Source organism: Oncorhynchus mykiss, unplaced genomic scaffold (assembly GCF_013265735.2).
Source record: "Oncorhynchus mykiss isolate Arlee unplaced genomic scaffold, USDA_OmykA_1.1 un_scaffold_195, whole genome shotgun sequence".
Lineage (NCBI taxonomy): Eukaryota > Metazoa > Chordata > Actinopteri > Salmoniformes > Salmonidae > Oncorhynchus > Oncorhynchus mykiss.
The window spans coordinates 258,764-273,472 of NW_023493678.1; the positions used below are offsets into that span (position 1 = coordinate 258,764).

At 43.6% G+C, this 14,709-nt stretch overlaps 2 protein-coding genes across 5 annotated transcripts in view; one reads left to right on the top strand and one right to left on the bottom strand.

Moving 5' to 3' along the window:
* The window catches only part of LOC118947728, a 45,399-nt gene extending 38,668 nt beyond the window's left edge, over positions 1–6,731 (bottom strand). Inside the window, exons 1-3 of one of the 2 annotated variants that reach the window (XM_036972820.1) lie at positions 6,375–6,731; positions 4,733–4,834; positions 4,512–4,578 (exon numbers count right to left, since the gene is read on the bottom strand). In XM_036972820.1, coding sequence (XP_036828715.1) covers positions 4,512–4,578; positions 4,733–4,834; positions 6,375–6,392 — 187 coding nt within the window. In that variant the 5' untranslated portion in view covers positions 6,393–6,731. Of the gene's footprint in view, positions 1–4,511; positions 4,579–4,732; positions 4,835–5,036 lie in introns of both variants that reach the window. The other variant, XM_036972819.1, reaches the window with a different exon arrangement.
* The window catches only part of LOC110517023, a 44,995-nt gene extending 30,663 nt beyond the window's left edge, over positions 1–14,332 (top strand). Inside the window, exons 3-6 of one of the 3 annotated variants that reach the window (XR_005041904.1) lie at positions 11,503–11,775; positions 12,028–13,608; positions 13,814–13,892; positions 14,138–14,328. The gene's annotated coding sequence lies outside the window, so the exon portion shown is untranslated. Of the gene's footprint in view, positions 1–11,502; positions 11,776–12,027; positions 13,893–14,137 lie in introns of all 3 variants that reach the window. The other 2 variants (XR_005041902.1, XR_005041903.1) reach the window with 2 other exon arrangements.
* Positions 14,333–14,709: the final 377 nt, after the last annotated feature.

Sequence of the window (14,709 nt, forward strand, 5' to 3'; positions counted from 1 at the left end):
TTGAAAAGCAAAGGAAGCTCCTTCTTGCTTTCTGCTCAGCCCCCCTCTCCGTCTCAGCCTGGTCTGATGGGTTTGTTGCAGCAGAAGCTGGTCTTGACGCCTCCTTGCATCCCTGTACCAGCTGCTGGGTCAAGGACTTTACCAGGACTCTGTCAAATGCAGGGTCCTGGGAGGAAATAGCTGCTTGCAGGGTGTTATAAGAGCCAAACTCCTCCATGAGGTTTTTATGTACACCTCTGAACACCCTTTGGATGTTCAGGTTCTGGGAATATGCCTGTGTCCTGGATAATCTGGATGCAGCACAGAACTCAGACAGGACTTGTCTGATGAGTTGCTGAGATGTTTCGGTCAGATCTGCTGCCTGTTGGGAGGGTCCATCTAGGGCTGAGGGTCTGATCTCCGATAGCAACCTTATCACCAGTATGGTGACAAAACAGATGCCATCATCTTTGCTGGAGTCCTTCAAGTACTGCAGTGGGAATGCAGTGGCACTGCTGATGTCCGGGATGATTAAGAGCTCCCTCAGATGGCCAGAGCTGCTGGGGATACACACCTCCTTCTCTTCAATGTCAATCCCCTCTCCCTTTGGTACCAAAGAGGTTCCCTTGCTGGTGAAAGACGGAGTGGAGGATCGAAAAGAGACTTTAGCACTCGGTGGTCGGCTGCTGTCAGTCATTGGACTGTTACGATGCAGGGGTTCAACTGTGTGTGCCATCATCTTTGTCTTTAGGTCACTTGAAGAAATCTCTGGTATTTTAGAGTCCCTGGTGTCGATGCAGGAGCTCCTGACAATGGGGCAGGTCAGATCAAAAGGCACTTTGTCAGGGATGGGAGTGCCAGGGAGGTTGATCTCTAACTCACACTCTGACCTAGGACCCTTTGAAGAGCTGGACAAGGAACTACGACCATTTAAAGAAGTGGATAAAGATGAACAGGTTCGAGGGATGTCTTGGCAGACTTGTTCACTGTCATCCTCACTTTTCTCAATCTCCTTCAGCATAGTTCCTACCATATCATTGATCTGAAGGAGCTCCCTGGAATCCTTCATTCGCCCGAAGTTTGAGATTTCACTCTGGATAGCAACCAGGATTTCCCCAAGGGTCTCTTTGGAAGAAGCCATTTCTGTCCTTTCGGATCCGGATGGCTTCAGCCCTGTGAAGAAATCCTTAAGTGTGTTCTTCATACTGACGCAGATGTTCTTAGCTGTTGACCAAAGCTTCTCCTCTGATATTTTAACACTCAATTCAGTATAATCCAGTTGGGAGCCCCCGTGGGAGCACTGTGAAACTCTCCCACTTCTTTCCAGTAGCACAGTGTCAGTGGACTCATTTTTCTGGAAAATAGTCGCCATTCCTTTGACAAAGGTTTCCACTAATCCAGAGGCTGTATTCTCAGAGGACATGGAGGACATGGATTCTGAAAGGACATGGATCTCTGATGGTGAGCTAGATGATAAGCCAGCCTGCAGACTTTTCTGAAGACCAGTATGGCTGATCTGTGTGATAAAGAAATGACTGGATCTCATCAGCACTTTACTCACTGCCTCTTCTGCCTGAGTCTGAAAGTCATTGCTAGAGAGCTTCTTAATGCTCTGAATCAGACTAGTTGAGGACTCTGTGATTCTGACACTCTCTTCTGAGCTCAGTTGAGAATATTGAGTACTCACGCTCAAGTCTTCATTGGGTGAGGGTGACTGGGAAATAGTATAGTCATCGAGCTTTGATAGGACACCATCAACAAACCAACAAGCCTCTAGGGACTCATCAGATGAACTGACAACGGCCAAGGATTTACTCTCCACTTTTGATAACTCTGACTTGTAGATGGAAAAAACACTGCTAAGAACTTCTTGAGTACTGGTATCCAGATTGGAGAGACAGAGAGCTGGTATTGGTTGGCTCTCTCTGGGAACTCTACTGTGTTCGGTGCTGGGTAACTGGACCTCAACAGTTGAAACAGTTGCCTTTTCCAGGGTGTCTGAAGACTCCTGAAGAGAAGCATCATTTGCCACACCTTCTTCTCGAGCGGCTAGAGTTAAAAGGTCCCTCAGCTTTGCTCGTATACGGCCATAGAGTGTGCCGGCTAGAGAGAAGGTTCTCTTCTGTGAAGACCCTGTTTTGTGGTCATTTACAGGAACTGGCCAATCAACTGCTTCACATGTGTCTTCAAATGATGCTATCGTCTCCATGCCTCCCACAAATGCCTTAACAATCACTGTGGCAGTGGAGGTTACAGATGTCAGGGCTGTGCAGCTGGTATTTAGCGGGGCTTCAGTAAGGCTAGGAGCAGCACTAGAAGGCCTAGAGGAAGGAGCCATGCCAGAAGAGCTGCTGACTTTCCTTGTAAGGATGGTGCTCACCGCCTTCAGGGCTTTAGACTGAAAGTCGGGGCTAGAGAGGGTCTGAATCTTTCTGGCCACCACACTGGTAGAGGATCCAGTCTCTTTGAGAAAGTGAGTGGTCCCTTCCTTCCCAGATGGACACTCAACATCTAGGTCACATTGAAGATTGGTCAGAAATTTAGACCCCAAGATTGTCATCTTCTTGGCCAGATCCAATAGGATGTTGAAGTCCTGTGCCATTTTGCCCATTGTGCCGACAATGGCCTCCAGCACATCATCGGTCACAGGGTCCATGAGGGGCTCGATAAACCCTACCCACTCTGGCTCAGATGTTTGGCTCTGTAGCTCGGCCAGGATCTGAACCGAGGCTACCCGAATGACCTCCTTGCCTGCTGCTATGTCCTGACTGTCCATAGGGGGGCAACTCCCCGGGCTGGCCTGAATGGCCACTGAGAGGCCAGAGTTAAGCTGGTGTACCACCTCCCCCACGATAGCACAGCTCAACTCGGAGGAGCTGGAGGAGGTGGGGTTGGAGTGACCCTCAACCAGGGATATCAGAAGGCTCTCTTCCGTTACCCCAAAAAGAGCCTTCAGAGGCTCCTCCATGAGGGGAGCCTCTCTAGTTGCAGGCAAGCTCTGCAATGAGGTCTGGGACCTTGAAGATAAACACATAATCACCACTTAAGTCATGCAAATGTAACCAACTGTATCTAATCTGGGTCATTAGTGAGCCTGAAAACCAAATTAGAGCAATGATGGATTACTTCTCATACCACCGTAGTTCTAGAAGCCTAAAGCCAACTGACACGATTTTTTGCCTGATTTTTATGTTTGTACGACATCAGAATATGATTATTTCTGAAAGGCATGTACCTGATCTATTTATTCATAGATGACTTCATGGCTTACCCAGTTAAAAATGACTTTCACCTGGACCCACCCCCCCCCAGTGGCAACATTTCTGACCAGAACTTAAAACTACAAGGTGTGAATTCCAAGTTAATAATGTATGATAAGTATGGATCAGGTCTTGCAATTATTATGTTGAAATATTGCTGTGAACATACCTCTTAGGCGAACAGCATGGTGATGAGGTTCTGCGAGTGGATTTTTGGCGGCATCCTGCACTGCCATTCCTCCTCCTCTCCTTAGTCCAATAGTTCATCTCACTGATCAGCAGCCTTTTCTCTCTCTCATCCAGACCGCCTAAGGAATCCTCAGACCCTGTCAGAGAGCACTGGGATTCTGGGGAGGTTGCCCCACTCCTCAGGTTCACCCCCATGATACGAGCTAGCGCTGGTAGGAGAATGCGGAGGGCTGTCTGGGTCACGACTTTAACAATCTTCAGACACAGCATGGAGAGCTGCTCGAATGTGAGCTATGGCCAACAAACAGAGTAATGTTTTTGTCAATCAAGCAATTCCATGACACCATTCCCTATATAGCGCACAACTTTTGACCAGAACCTTATGTGGAGAGACTTACATTATTTTTCATGCCCTGCTGAATCACTCTCCATTGGCTAGAGAAAAGAAAAGAAAGGAAACATATTTTACCTGCACACTGGTGTTGAGTTAGTGGAGTCACTAGATAGCCATGTCAGGGAAAATAAACGTGTATTTATTTAAGCAATTAGCAAGTCCATGAGATATTTTGTTCTTGATTTACAGGAAGAGTTAGGTGTGTGGTTACAGTGATGTTAGGGTTAAGTGTAGTGTTTGAAATCCCATTTGTGGTTAGAAGGTGCACTATGACTATAAATTCAGAGTTGTTGTATGTGAGGTTGGAAAAAGACATGGGACTTGCTCATCAGTTAGACTCCTCAGGAAGGAGAGGAGGATTGGGGCACAGCATGTCCCAATCTTGAGAGAAGGCATTAGAGTCCTCTGAGCCTCCTTCTCCAGCTGCTCAATGATAGATCCCCTTTCCCGGAAACCACACCCGGGTGTCTGAGAAGACTCTGGGAAACCGCAAAGAGAAATCTAAAGTTGAATCTGAACTTGATCCCTAATTTCCTTCACCTTTAGGGATTTGATTGCACTGGACAGGTAAAAGCACATCTCTCTGCGGGCCTCCACTATATTGCTTTCACCTATATAGATACTATCTACTCAGATCGGTGCTGATGAATTTGAACACAACCTGCACCCAACATGAAGTAATCTCGGACCTGCACCAATGCTGCTGTCCTCCTCCACGGAAGTCTTCTTGGCACCGCCACTGGACTTACGTTTAGCCTACATGACAACAGATTATAGGTCTAATAGCAGATCTAAGGTCAGTGTAGCGTCTCCTCCTAATGCTTTAAGGCTAGGATTTAGTGATAGTAAACTAATCCTAGATCTGTGCCTAAGTAGGCAGAGCATGTGTAAAGGACAGCATATTTCTTACCTTGCCTCCTGTCCTGTTCTTGTTGGTCTCATGTGTCTCTGTTTCCTTCATGTTCTCCACGACTTTATTTTGGTCATCCGGGGGATCCTCCCATTTCACGCTCTGGTGGATAAATAAGAGGTCAATATCAGTCCTAGGTTGTGACTTTATGAAACAACTTATTCACTCCTATTTTAAACAAAACGGCAATTGTGGTCAGATTTCAGGCCATGGATCAAACCAGTGAGACCTATTGCTGTGTTAGTGACCTACTATATTGTTAGTAATTTCTCCTCTAAACTCAAAATAGGCAAATGAACCATACCTTGCTGTCATCTGACATGATGAGTAGCTTATTGTTGTAGGCTGTTTAGAGGAAATACTAATACCTCCTTTGAAAAAACGTCAGTGAACCATCGGCAGACAACTGAAGTGAATATGAACGTCCTTGAATTATGCCAAAGCATTGTTGAATACTCGATTCCGATTGGCTGAAGCCAGAGCATTCTTCAAAGATGTCATACACACATGATGTCACAATTAGGCCTAAGTCTAATATCTATATGAATTGTCAATGTCATTAGAAAACAAATCAAAGCTTGTCAAAGTTCTGCCAAACGAAAATATGTCTAAGTGCACGTTTTTGCGTTTAATTTATGGTTTATCATGCATCGTCATTCATCACCATGCACAAAAACGTAACTCGCTGCCATCCATTCGCTATAATTCTGAGGTTGTAAAGCTGCAAAACTAGGACGTGCAATAAATTATAACCACTTGCAGAATAATTTCAAATCAAAGACGTTCCGCTGCATAGAGCTGACACGTTTCTTGGCGTCAGGGGACAGTGCCATGGTGCTGAAATGTTTCGAGTCTGGGCAGCACCTGAGACCGCGGCATGGTGCTGAAATGGAGCAGGGCTCAGTTCTATGGATATCTCATGCGGATTTTCCTGCTAGCCTATGTATAACGATACTATAATTACATTATTTTCATCCATCCGTCAACACAAATGGCATGTCAACGTTCCCCAAATAATAATGCAATGAAGCCAAGCCGAGATGTATGGTTCTTCATCCAGAGGACGAAGCACCACTGTATCATCTAAAACCTTCAGAGAGATCCCTTAAAACTGTAGTATAAATTCTCCACGGCTGTTATGGTAGCTAGGTTAATTTAGCGAGACATGGACAAATCCAACACATAGCGTTTCTACTGAGTCCTGCTTAGAGGTGACTGACCGTCATGTTGCTAGTTGTAATGACGCTTTTAAAACAAGAATAGTTATTTGTAATTGCTCTGGGAGCTAATTATTGCAGAGCCCAGCTACACATCCTGCTCGCTGGGCTCATTATGGACAGCCAATGAGCAGTTCAGGTGAAAAAGTCAGCCAGATCTGATCCCTATAACATACATGATACTAGGATCCTGTAGCAACCTGCCGGCCTGCACAATCCTCCATGGCACGAATGCTACACGCGCAATATGGTATGCTAACATCCCACAACAATTCCCCAATTGGAATTACTTGCCTAAACTTCCAATCATACTTATTTTCTAATATCAACCATAGTTTCTGCACTTAAGGCAGACTTGCCATTAGAACAAGATGGGATTAGGACAACTGTAAAGCTCATTAAACGTAGGCTAAAATGAACCTTACCTGGCTGTCGTCAGCCATTATGTGTAGCCCGTTAATTAAGGCTCTGCGCCTCTGATACTGCAGCTGTTCTGATAGGCTACTGTAGCTGTTCTGTAACTGTTAAACTAGTCTAATCGTATCCGTTGGAAACTGGTCAGTGAACCGTCCTCAAACACAATGAACTGATGTCAATATGGACATGAACCTTCACATAAAGATATCAAATACATGACGTCAGATATGCCTAGAGGTATTGTTGACTTATCATAGTGTCACAGTACGTGCTGTTGACAGCCTGCCCCGAAATCAAAAAGGAACATGGATTTTGTGAAATCTGTTGTGAATGTATCGGGAATGTTTTTACAATTATATAACTGCCTTCATTTTACTGGACCCCATGAAGAGTAACTGCTGCAGCTAAAGGGGATCCACAATAAATACAAACCCAATGCACCATGTATCAACTTGTTTTGACATATCACATGGGATATGACAGTTCCTGATTCTGAGATACTGTAAATCAACAGACCTTGAGAGGAGATAAAACATCATCTGTTGATCTATTTCACAGGTTGCCATGCATGTGATATGAGATAATGTTATGCACCACATAAATATACATTGCCTAAGGCTGCAGTGCTATACTCCATGGAGACAGTGCTCAATGTTCATTTTACATGATGGATATATGCTACTCCATTTCATACAATCAATCATCAATCAATCAGTACAATTTATTTATAAAGCCCTTTTTACATCAGCAGATGTCACAAAATGCTTATTCCGACACCCAGCTTAAAACCTCAAATAGCATGCAATGCAGATTTAGAAGCACGGTGGCTAGGAAAAATTCTCTAGAAAAACAGGAACCTAGGAAGAAACCTAGAGAGGAACCAGGCTCTGAGGGGAGGCTAGTCCTCTTCTGGCTGTGCCGGTGGAGATTATAAGTGTACATGGCCAGATCGTAAGGCCAGATCGTTCTTCAAGTACTGTAGTTCAAACATTCTTCATAGATGACCAGCAGAGTCAACAAAATAATGTGGTTACAGAGGGTGCAACAGGTCAGCACCTCCGGAGTAATTGTCAGTTGGCTTTTCATAGCCGAACATTCAGAGGTCGAGACAAAAGGTGTGGTAGAGGGAGAGAGAGAGGTGGGGGAGAGGGAGAGAGAGAGTGAAGATCGAAACAGCAGGTCCATGACAAGGTATCACGTCTGGAGAACACACATGCCTCTTCATGTGATACATGCTGTTTGGCTGTGCTAAGTGTTATCTTATGGGTTTGGTGATTGTTCTGTGTGAAGCCATAGTCTGCATTGCATCATGGAATGTGATGTGAAATCCCTGGGCCTATGGCTGATGAAGATACTCCACTGCACTGCCCTTCTCCCCCGATTGCTCAGTTTGGCCTGGCGGCCAGCTCTAGGAAGAGTCTTGGTGGTTCCAGACTTCTTCCGTTTAAGAATGATGGAGGCCACTGTGTCCTTGGGGACCTTCAATATTGCAGAAACGTTTTGGTACCCTTCACCAGATCTGTGTCTTGACACAATCATGTCTCTGAGCTCTGGACAATTCCTTCGACCTCATGGCTTGGTTTTTGCTCTGACATACACTGTCAACTGTTGGACCGTATAGTTTCAACATATAGAAAACATCTCAGAGGGTTGATCTAGCTGCAGATAGCTAATTCTCCTCTATGTGTTTTCCCCTTGCTACTAATAAGCTCTTACCAATCTAACTAAATTAATAGAGAACATCTGGTTATCTGACAGTCTATGCAGCAACTATTGTATTAGAGTCAAGCTGTGGTTATTTTATCAGTTCAGAACAAATTCTTATTTACAATGACAGCTTAGGAACAGTGGGTTAACTACCTTGTTCAGGAGCAGAACGTCATATTTTTACATGGTTAGCTCAGGGATCTGACCTAGCAACCTTTCAGTTACTGGCCCAATGCTCTAACCACAAGGCTACCTGCTGCCCCAAGTCCTGCCAACTCAAAAACTGCACAATAAATGTGTAACCAAGGGGGAACTAGTGCATTTCTCTGAGAAAATCTGCTTCAGTATTATCAATCTTCCAAAACACTTGAAATTATTGTAAAATCAATGGCATTTATTTGATCAAATAGACTTTGAAAGGGTAGACATGCAGAAATTCCTCGTCAAAAGTCTTGCTGTTACATAAGTAGTTCTTCATGCAGCATAACAGGTTACAGGTTCTTCTTGGTGAAGCGCCTAAATGGCTTCATCATTGCTGAAAAGACCCTGACAATCAAGGATCGTTTTTTGACAGACTGAGATATGGAGGGAGAAACCTCTCCAACTGGGGGGGGGGGAAGAGATGCAGAATAGTAACGTTGAAAAATAACAAGTGCTATGAGTTTGGTAGGCATACCTATGTTTCTAACACACACCTAAAGCAAAACTACAAGCTATAGCAGAGCTCTTAAACATCCTTACCTATGCAATGTCCATCAGTAGAGGGAATCTCAGTCTGTTACTGGACTGAATGGCAGTCCAGCTGAGTAGGCCGGGTAGCCCGGGAGGTGGGCCTTAGGGATAGCTTCGGTACTGGATGCCACGATGAGTGCAAGCTAGCTGTGAGCTAGTTAGCTGCAAGCTGTGATCTAGCTGTGAAGATCAGAAGTAGTGGTCCAGGGATTACGGCAGGAATCCGGCGTTGTTGTGGAGAGACAGTCCGATACTAGTAGACTGGCGAGTATTATCCAGGCTAAGAACAGGGCTGGTATCTGTGCAGAAGGTAAAAGCCGCTAGCATTGGCTAACAATCACTAAATAGCTTTTAGCTAATTAGCTAGTTAGCTTCTGGAGGTTCTTGAATGTGTTCTAAAATTTTAAAAAAATAATAATAATAGCGATACCGTATCACATTGGGTGAAGCAGGTTACCGGAACAAAGAGTGTTACCTCTTTACTATTAAAGTGTATTGCTCTCTGTTTATGACTGATAATAGGACGTAACACAGGGATGAGGAGAAAACAATCATTTGGATCCTACACAACACGTTGTTGTACCTAAATAATTCCACAAGAGGGCGACATATAAACATTTCTTAAAACCAATTAACCTCTACTGCCTTCAGTCCATGACGTCCCCGACTAACTAAAAGTCTGCGTCTGCAAAAATGCTCTTTTATCATAACTCGACATGAGAGTAGCAAAGCCAAAACAGTCAATGACATGCTTTTTGGGATATACAATTAGCTATGGTGGAAGAAAAGGTAAGTGAAATATAGGGGAAGGTAGAACATGTTTTACAGTAAGTTTAAAGTTGTTATCACCAATTTAGCTCTGATAGGCCTTTGGCAATCCAAGCTTTTGGGATCGTACTCAAGGCTACTTGGTTTAGGCCTGGCTATAGCCTAGGGATACAGTCCAATAATATTTCCCTTCTCCTGAAGTGTACACTCGTTCGCTTCTTCCTACAAATCTAAAATCATTGGATTGGTGGAGGCATGGGCTAGAGAGGAATATGCTACCAAATAGCACCTTATTCCCTAATGTAGGCCTACTTTTAAGGAATGCACTATAAGGAATAGATCAATCAACTGGCTCACTAAATGGGGTACCGAAATACATCCAAAAGAGGTCGACACGAAATTAGACTAGGTTTATTTCTGTTTTGACCTACTGAGTTGCAGTGCTTAGTGAACAGATTTCAATGTGGGCCTAGCTGTATCGAAAACGGTTGATGGGGAAAGTGTGTAATCTGATCAATATATTTCCCCCCCAATATTAATGAGAGAATGGGAATGTGCATAAAGGTCTAACATTCCATGACGTGGTATGAAGTTCTTAATTCGTCAGTGGCTGCAATATTGTCCTCAGTAAACTCAACATGAGTGAAAACAACACAGATAAGGACAAGTTTTTCGAGATATAAAAAATACTGTATGCTATTATGGATGAAGAAAATGTAGGTTAAATTACACTAAATATTTGGGAATGTAACTAAGGAAAACGTCATTTAAGATAACATAGGCTATTGCAAAACAAATGTCTAATTCTCTCTATTAAGTCAATCACCAGTTTAGCTCTGATATGGCTGTAACTCTATGATGTCCTTTGCAAGAATCTAATCTGACATTGACATGAAATTCCTATGTCCTTCAGGTAGTACAGAGAGATGATGATGATCCCCAGAGGGAGGGGAGGGAGGTTGTTGAGGAAGAACCAGTGGCCCAGCTCAAGAAGGAGCCCAAGAAGACAGGAAAGGTAAAATGGCAGGAGTGACAGGGCAACTACTAGACTAGTAACACTCAATTGTCACAATAGCTGCATTGACTTGATGTAACATGTCTATTATTTGTGATCTGGAATCTATTCTATTATATTCTATCCAAGGCGAAGAGGAAAAGTAGTGCCAAGAAGTCAGGGGAGCAGGGCACTGATACGAATGCAGGTCATAGATTTTCCCTCTGTAGTATGTTGGTTCTCTAAACCTGCATATCATAGATAAAGGTCATGTTAGAAACTGTAGTCAGTAAGAAATGTTGCATGGATAGTTTTATTCAATAGTCCTATTGTAGCAATTTTATCAAAGTATTGTATTAAGAGAAAAGCATCTGACTTATCCTGAATTGTCCTATACGGTAATAACATATTTAGGATTGAGGAATAAACACCCGGACAGAGGATCTGTTATTGAGCTCTTGGAGAAGAAGGCTCTTAAGGCTGCATTCGGCCCAGGCAACAAAGATGAGATGGAGGACTGCTACCCAATCCTCATCTCATTCATGCGCAATCATACTGATGAGTATGTTAGAACCATGTTTTGCTCTAGCCTCACATATTTTGTGCAGAAGGAAATAAAAAGTAAGTAAAACACATTTCTTTTTTCTTTTCTAGGTAATGGCAAGTGATCTATAAAGGATTTAAAAAACCTGTAAGTTTCTCCATCAGCCTTTGACCTTTGATTTGGGAATGTTGTGTTGAATCAAGAGAGAGGAATTAACCATAGTTCTATTCTGCTATTACGTTCATTAATCTGTCATACTTCATCCAACTTTGAATTCAGTCACAGATAAGGAAAACGATGTTGGTGAAATGCATTCTGTTCAATCTAGAATACTTTACATCAGAGTTTCATTGCCAAACCTGCTGTGTTCTGTTTTGTTTGTGCAATGCAGATGACAAAGGAACAGCTTGCAAAATTGTGCAAGACCATTGTCAACTTCATTGCACAGACCACCCTGCAGATCCTGCTGCCGGCCCTGGCCAGCATTCTAGGGGTGACGGGCTTTTATGACAACGCTGACTCACTCAAGAGGGGTGGCAGTGCAAGATCCTTCACTGCCTTTGAGCAGAAAAGACTGGAGCTCATCCAGGAAGTTAAATATTTGGCGAAGTAACTGTGGCGGCAGGGCTCTCCGACCAAGGTCTAGCACACCCTCTTCCAAGAGGTACTGTATGTTCCCCATAATGTGTGTGTGTGTGTGTGTGCAGTTAATCCTAACCCTCAAACTGATGAACAATAATTTCCCCATTTCAATATTTTCCAGCTTTCTAACAGGTGTGTTTTGCAATATCTAATGCACACATATAAATTACATTTAGAATACTCAATTATAATGCTTGTTAGATTTGTTAGCACTAAGATATCGATTTTCCAACTTCAGACAGCAATTAACATGCTTTGCTTGTTCATTTTAAAGTTCCCAGACCTCACTGAAAGTCCACCTGGGAATGCCAGAGGACAGTATCATCAGCAGTGTCCAGGAGCAACTGTCAAAATCTGACCAAATGGTGGCTGCAGGACAGCTTTCACAAATAGATAAAGTGGTTGGAACTATGCTGGAGAACATTGAGAAGATAAGCAGCGAATGTGGCGAGGAATTGGTCTATCAAGAGTCACTGCGGTCTTCCTCCTCGTTGTCATTCTCAACTGCCAAATCACAGAAGACAGAGTGGGAATTTGCACTCCCATTCCTTCTGAGTTACCCGAGAGTACTGCTCAGCCCATTGTAAGATGCTCAGTCATTGACATGAGCGAATCTACTAAGCCAAAAACAATGGTGTGTGATGCCAGAACAAGCATGTTTGCCATAGCCGATACCATCATGAAGAAGGTATATCCAGAGGCAGAAGGGCAGGTTACATCTCACCCTGATCTAACAGATCCAATAGCTAGACTGGAGGAGCTCATATCTCAGGGTAGGATTGGTGCTCTCTCCCGTGATCTCAGTCACCAAGTCAACCGCATAATTTCCGATAGCAACTTGACCCCTCTGGGACTGACAGTGGCGGCTGGAAAGAGTGCATCTGATACCATCCTTTCGAAGCTGAAGAGGAATGACAAGGTGGGGAAGCCCACAACTTACGAGCTGGTTCAGCTGTTTGTAGAGGAGTCTGTTAAGTGCCTCCTGCTTCCTAGTTTTGTGCCCTATTCAACTTCAATGAGTTTGGCTCAGGGGGCCAAGGTGTTGGCTAGAGTGTCTGAAGATAGAATTTCATGCTCTTCTTCTTCTTCATCAGTATTTAGTGACAGTCAGTCTCTTTACCAAAGTTATGGTAAGCCAGGTCATGTACTCTGTGGATTCTGATGCAGAAAGTAGAGGATCCTCTCCAACTGAATCTCTCCAAACATCTGAACCCACTATATCTGATGTAGGCAATCTATTGAGTGGCAAGTCCTCCCCTCGGCTGTCTCCTTCTGGCACCATTATGGCAACAAGCGAGACCTCCAATGCAGCACAAATCTTGAAGGCCAACATTGATGGAGAGGAAGTGGATACCACCAGTCATTCTGGTGTAGCTCAAAACATTGTCAGGGACGATATGTCAACCAGCCCAGACATGGTCAAAGATGTCACACTTCCAACCCCATCCTCTGATAACTTGGGCAGTGATGATGACGTCACCTGCCTCATCAGCATGTTAGTAATGAGAATTCTAACAGAAATCCAAACCCCAGCAGAAGATTACCCAGTTGACGTCACACGCAAGTCACAAGACCTGATCCCTAAAGTTATGGAGGTCTTCTGTGCATGGTCAGGCTGCTCTGAGACACAAGCCTATCCAGAGAACTTGAGGATTCATCATCATTTGATAGGATTCTTGTCAAGTCTTTGAGTGAAGCGCTTCTCCACAGATGTAATGAGGCATTGAGGGCAGCCTCAAGAACATCAGTCAAAACCACCGGGCCTAAGGCTCTTCCACTGGCTGAGGATGTGAGGGCTAGCAGCGGGAAACTATCTTTTCTACAAAGGCTGGTCAGGCTGACAAGCAACTTAAAGGTACAGCAAACGTATTTAAAGGAACAGTTGTGGGAGATAATGTGAGTAAACAATGCTATTCAGTGTAAAAAATATAAAACCATCCGTTCATTCCAAAACCAATCATAAATGTTGTTGTGCTGGTGTGGTAGGTGTGATTGTTATCATCATGAGGTTGGTCAGCTGTGACATTTTTTAAAACATGTTTTTCTCTTTAAATACTTAGCTATTCAAGAAGGGGAACAAGAAGGATTCCCACCTCTCTGAATCAGAACAAGTACAGACCACTGCTGAAGATGGCATGCGTAAGTTCACACAACAGGACAACAGTCTGTTTGAGATATTGGTATACAAATAAATGCCATTTCAAAATAACCTTACAAAGGTTATATACGCAATCAGTAGTCATCTCTTATGTAAAAGTAATTATATTCTCCAAAACTCAAGCTGTTGGTTCTCATTTTATCAGTGTCAGTTATGTTGAGTTGTAACATACATTACATCATTTCTGAATTAAAGTGCATGTAAACGCTCTCTCTCTCTTCTGTAGTGCCCAGCATAGTGCCACATGCTGCCATGTCTGCACTGCCAAAGGATCTCCCCGCCAGCTCCCAACAGGAGACGCCTCACAAACGTCCACTTCTCGTCAGGATGTTTTCTGCCATCTCCAAAGGCCTGTTCAAGCCCTTCAAACAGTCCTTAAAGACCAAGTAACTTCAGACAATTAATTAAACGTCATTCATTGCATTAAATTGGCCTTTGTCTTCTTATGTGCTCCCGTTAACAGACCAGATTACAATACTGGTCTTTTAAATGTTTGCAGTGATAGCAACATTAACTATAGTGGTGTGTGTATAGCCCTTCTACACAGTCTGACTCTTCTGACACTGTGTGACATGCCCTCTGATCCAGTGATCTAGGATCTTCTGAGTGGCTTTAGGCCTGAATCTCTGCCCTCCTGCCCAAATAAATGTTTTCTCTTCTGATATATCTGCCACTGTCAGCAGCCAGCAGGGGAAAACAGACAACGCTGTTGAGAGCTTTCTTTTCTCCCTCATGACTAAAACACTGAGAAAGGCTTTTATCTATTGCAGCATATTCCATCTTTTGATTTAACCTATT